The sequence below is a fragment of the Corvus kubaryi genome, unplaced genomic scaffold (assembly GCF_017639235.1).
Source record: "Corvus kubaryi isolate FWS band 111438036 unplaced genomic scaffold, C.kubaryi_AGA036_p1.0 split1-37355, whole genome shotgun sequence".
NCBI classification, from domain to species: domain Eukaryota; kingdom Metazoa; phylum Chordata; class Aves; order Passeriformes; family Corvidae; genus Corvus; species Corvus kubaryi.
Window position 1 is genome coordinate 2,315,064 of NW_024582078.1, and position 4,160 is coordinate 2,319,223.

General features: G+C 60.0%; 1 protein-coding gene across 1 annotated transcript in view; it reads right to left on the reverse strand.

The window, feature by feature from the left end:
* The window catches only part of FMOD (fibromodulin), a 7,388-nt gene that overhangs the window by 2,515 nt on the left and 713 nt on the right, over positions 1-4,160 (reverse strand). Inside the window, exon 2 of the mRNA XM_042013759.1 lies at positions 381-1,385. Within this exon, the coding sequence (XP_041869693.1) occupies positions 381-1,371 (991 nt within the window). The 5' untranslated portion in view covers positions 1,372-1,385. The remainder of the gene's footprint in view (positions 1-380; positions 1,386-4,160) is intronic.

The following is a 4,160-nucleotide window of genomic DNA, read 5'->3' on the forward strand; positions in this document are numbered from 1 at the left end:
TGTCCCTGTGCCCTGTGCTGGCACTGGAGAATGTCCCTGAGCCCTGTTCTGGTGCTGCCCAGGCCGTTCTGTATCCCCAGCGTGGCTGTGGGGACCCCCCAGCTCTGCCCAGTGCCGTGACCCCTCCTGACGCCACAGACCCCTCCCCAGCTGGTTCATCTCCCACTTTCTGCCATCTCCAACCCCAGGAGATGCTCAGGCTCCTGAGAAACACCCCAAAAACCAGTGCAGCGATCCCACAGGACTGGGAAGCAACATCTCCCACCTGTGTCTTGCCCAGGACCGCTTGGAATCCTCACAAATCCCAAATTCCTGCTCAAACCACCACCCCAGGCAGCTTCCTGGGGGTTTTTCACCCCCATTCTCCCGGCCCTGCTCACCATTGATCTGGTTGCCCTGCAGGTAGAGGTTCTCCAGGTTGGTGTTGACCCGCGGGATCTTCTGGAGCCGGTTGTAGGACAGGTCCAGCTCCAGGATGCTGCTGCTGTTGAAGGTGTTGCTGGAGAGCCCTTGGTTGGTCAGGCTGTTGTGGGACATCCTCACGTAGAGCAGCCGGGGGGACACCTGGAAATAATCGTCGGGGATGGCGTTGATGTAGTTGTACTCCAGGTACAGCTGCTCCAGGGACACCGGGAGCCCGTCCGGGACCTTCCTGAGGTTGTTGTAGCTCAGGTCAGCGAGGATCAACGACTTGAGCCCTTTGAGGGACGCGCCCATCTCGAAGATGAAGTTGTGGCTGAGGTACAGCGCCGTGAGGTTCTCCAGCCCCTCCAGAGCGTTGGAAGGCACCTTGGAGATGTGGTTGTAGGAGAGGTGGAGCTCACGCAGCGAGCGCGGCAGCGGGCTGGGCAGCCACGTCAGGTTGTTGTTGTTCATGTAGAGCCTCTCCAGGCGCTGCAGCTTCCCAAAAACCCTTTTCCCCATCTTTTCGCTGCTGATCTGGTTGTTGTGCAGCGCCAGCCACTCCAGCTCCGTGGCGTTGTCGAAGGCTCCCTCCTGGATGGAGGTGATGAGGTTGTTCTGGAAGTAGACGTATTTCATCCGCGACGGCACAAACGGCAGGTACCGCAGGTTGCGGGTGTCACAATACATGGCCGATGAGAAGTTGGGGGGACAGTCACACTCTTGGGGACACCGCCAGGGCGTGGCTTGCTGCGGCTCCGGCTCGGGCTCCGTGTCGGTGGCAGAGGGGTAGGAGTAAGCGTACGCGGGGCTCTCCTCCTCGTAGTAGGGCACGTAGTTGTAGGAGGAGACGCGGGACTGCCGCAGGTAGTACTGGAGCCACGCCAGGTCCTCCTCCTCATTGTACTGGCCCAGGGAGGACACGCAGAGCCCGGCCAGGATGAGGATGAGGGTGGTGGCCCGAGGCATGGTGCTGGAGGGACCTGCGAGGGGACAAAGCCGTGGGAGGATGAGCTGGGGAGCGGCAGAGCTGGAGGACTGGGAGATGAGGGAATCCGACCCAAAAGTCCCCGGCTGTGGACACTTCCCCTGTGAGCAGTTACCTGATCTTCCCCCTTTTCACCTCGGGGAAACCTCCAGCCCATTGGAGATTTGGGAGAAAACTCCCTGACAGTGGAATTTTGGGAGAAACCAGTGGAGATTTGGGAGAAACCAGTGGAGATTTGGGAAAAACCTCCATCCCCAGTGGAGATTTGGGAAAAACCTCCATCCCCCCAGTGGAGGGAAAAACCAGCAGAGATTTGAGAGAAATCTTCATCCCCGCTGGAGATTTTGGAGGAAATTCCACTCCTGGTGGAGATTTGGGAGAAACCGCTGGAGATCTGGGAGGAACCTCTGTCCCCAGTGGAAATTTGGGAGAAACCTCCACCTGGGTGGAGATTTGCTTGTGAAATCCTGATTTTTGGGGTATTCCTGGTGCGATTTCTGGGTGGAGGATGGGGATTTGGGAGCCACGGGTTTGTGCGAAGTCACACGAGCCCTGATCCGAGGGGTTGGCTCTGCATGGGAAGGAGGAGAAGGAACTTGGATTCCCTTGGAGAAGGGATTTCAGTCCTGTGGCTGAGAGGGGAAGCTGCCAGCTCAGGGTGATTCTGGGAGCTCGAGGCATCGTTTGAAAGAGCTCGAGGCGTCTTTTGAAGGAGCTATTTATGCTCCGCTGGCTGGTGACAGGAATCGCTGTGGGTTTCATCCAGCTCTCCCTTCCCCCACGGAAAAGCAGGATGCAGATCCCGGTAAACAAATCCTGCCTCATTTTGGAGCTGAAACCTCTTCCTAGCCTCGATTTCCCCAGACACGAGAAGGGGCAGCACCCTCCGGCCCCTCGGTGCGGCCGGGGAGAGGGGACATCTCCTGGTGACGGATCCAGAGGAGAGCAGGGAATGAGGCAAACCCTGACCCCCGCGGCCGCCTCCTGCCGTGCCCAGGTGGGGCCGCAGCGGGAGGGTTCCAGCTCTGGAGTCATCCCGACTCCTCATCCCGGGATAAATGAGCGCGCGGGGTGTTCCTGCAGCCAGGCAGCTTGAAATCCCTCCAGGAATTCCGCTGCTGGGAGCGGGAGAGGATCCTACGTGGCTGGGAGGGTGTCACTGCCAGCTCTGCTCTGGCAGGGACAGCAGGGACCAGTAAGGACCAGTGAGGACCAGTGAGGACCAGTGTCCCCCTTTTGCTGCACCAGGGGTGGCCCTGAGGTCACCTGCTGACCGCTGGCCGTGTCCCCAGCCCGCAGCAGGGAGGGGACACCCGGCCTGGCACGCACAGAAGGCACAGAGTGCCCTGCCCTGCCACCGGGACAGCCTGGCACGGGGAAAAAGAGGGATAGGGGTGGTGGCAGCCAGGCCTGGCTGCCTGGATTTCTCCCTTTTTTCCCTGCTTTTCCCGCTCTGTGTGCTCGGGATGGGGTTCTGCGGGATGCTGAGTGCCACGGGGAGCTTGGCAGGGGCAGAGGAGTTTCTCCTCCTCCTCCTGCTGCTGCTCCAGGGCTCTGTGCCTGCTCTCATACCAGAGCCGCCGGCTTCTCCACCCTCTTGGCAGCCTTTGCCCGGGGGCCCCTCTGGGGCAAAACCCCATCCCTGGGGGCAAAACCCCATCCCTGGGGGGAAAAACCCCATCCTTGGGGGCAAAACCCCATCCTTGGGGGGAAAAACCCCATCCTTAGGGGGGAAAAACCCCATCCTTAAGGGGGAAAAAGCTCCATCCCTGGGGGAAAAAACTCCATCCCTGGGGGAAAAAGTCCATCCCTGGGGGAAAATGTCCATCCTTGGGGAAAAAAGTCCATCCCGGGGTGGAAAACTCCATCCTTGGGGGAAAATAACCCATCCCTGGGGGGAAAAGCTCCATCCCTGGGGGGAAAAGCTCCATCCCTGGGGGGAATGTCCATTCCTAGAGGGGAAAACTCCATCCTTAGGGGGGAAAAACTCCATCCCTGGGGGAAAACGTCCATCCCTGGGGAAAAAACCTCCATCCCTGGGGGGGAAACTCCATCCCTGGGGGGAAAACTCCATCCTTGGGGGAAAAAACCCCATCCCTGGAGGGAACAACTCCATCCCTGGGGGAAAAAGTCCATCCCTGGAGGGAAAATCTCCATTCTTGGAGGGGAAAACTCCATCCCTGGGGGGAAAATCTCCATCCCTGGGGTCCCCCCACCTTTCCCAGTGCCCCCCTTCAACCTGCTGGTGACCCCAAAACCTGTTCCCAGCAGACCCCACTGTCCCCTCGTTGTTTGTGGGGTTCACCCCCGGCTTTGGGGTGGGACTGAGGTCCCTGACCCCTCCTGGTGTCCCTGACCCCTCCTGGTGTCCCTGCGCTGTGCCAGGAGTTGCTGGGACAACGGGGGCAGCTCCTCATTCCAAGGATTTGGGGCGAGGGACTTCCCGGACTGTGGCCATCCATGGGGTCATCCCGGTGCTGCTGTTCCCATTTCCCAGGGGATGGGATGGGATGGATGGCATGGGGGGCACTGCCCAGCCTGGATGGACATCGGGGAAGGTGTCCAGATCCCAGATAAGTGGGCATGGAGATGGCAGAGGGGCGGGAGGGGAGATGGGCATGAGGAGAAGTGGGGACGAGGGGAGGTGGGATGGGGAGATGGGTGGGAAAGGAGATGGGCATCAGGAGAAGTGGATGGGAAGGGAGAGGGGCATCAGGAGAAGTGGATGGGAAGGGAGAGGGGCATCAGGAGAAGTGGATGGGAAGGGAGA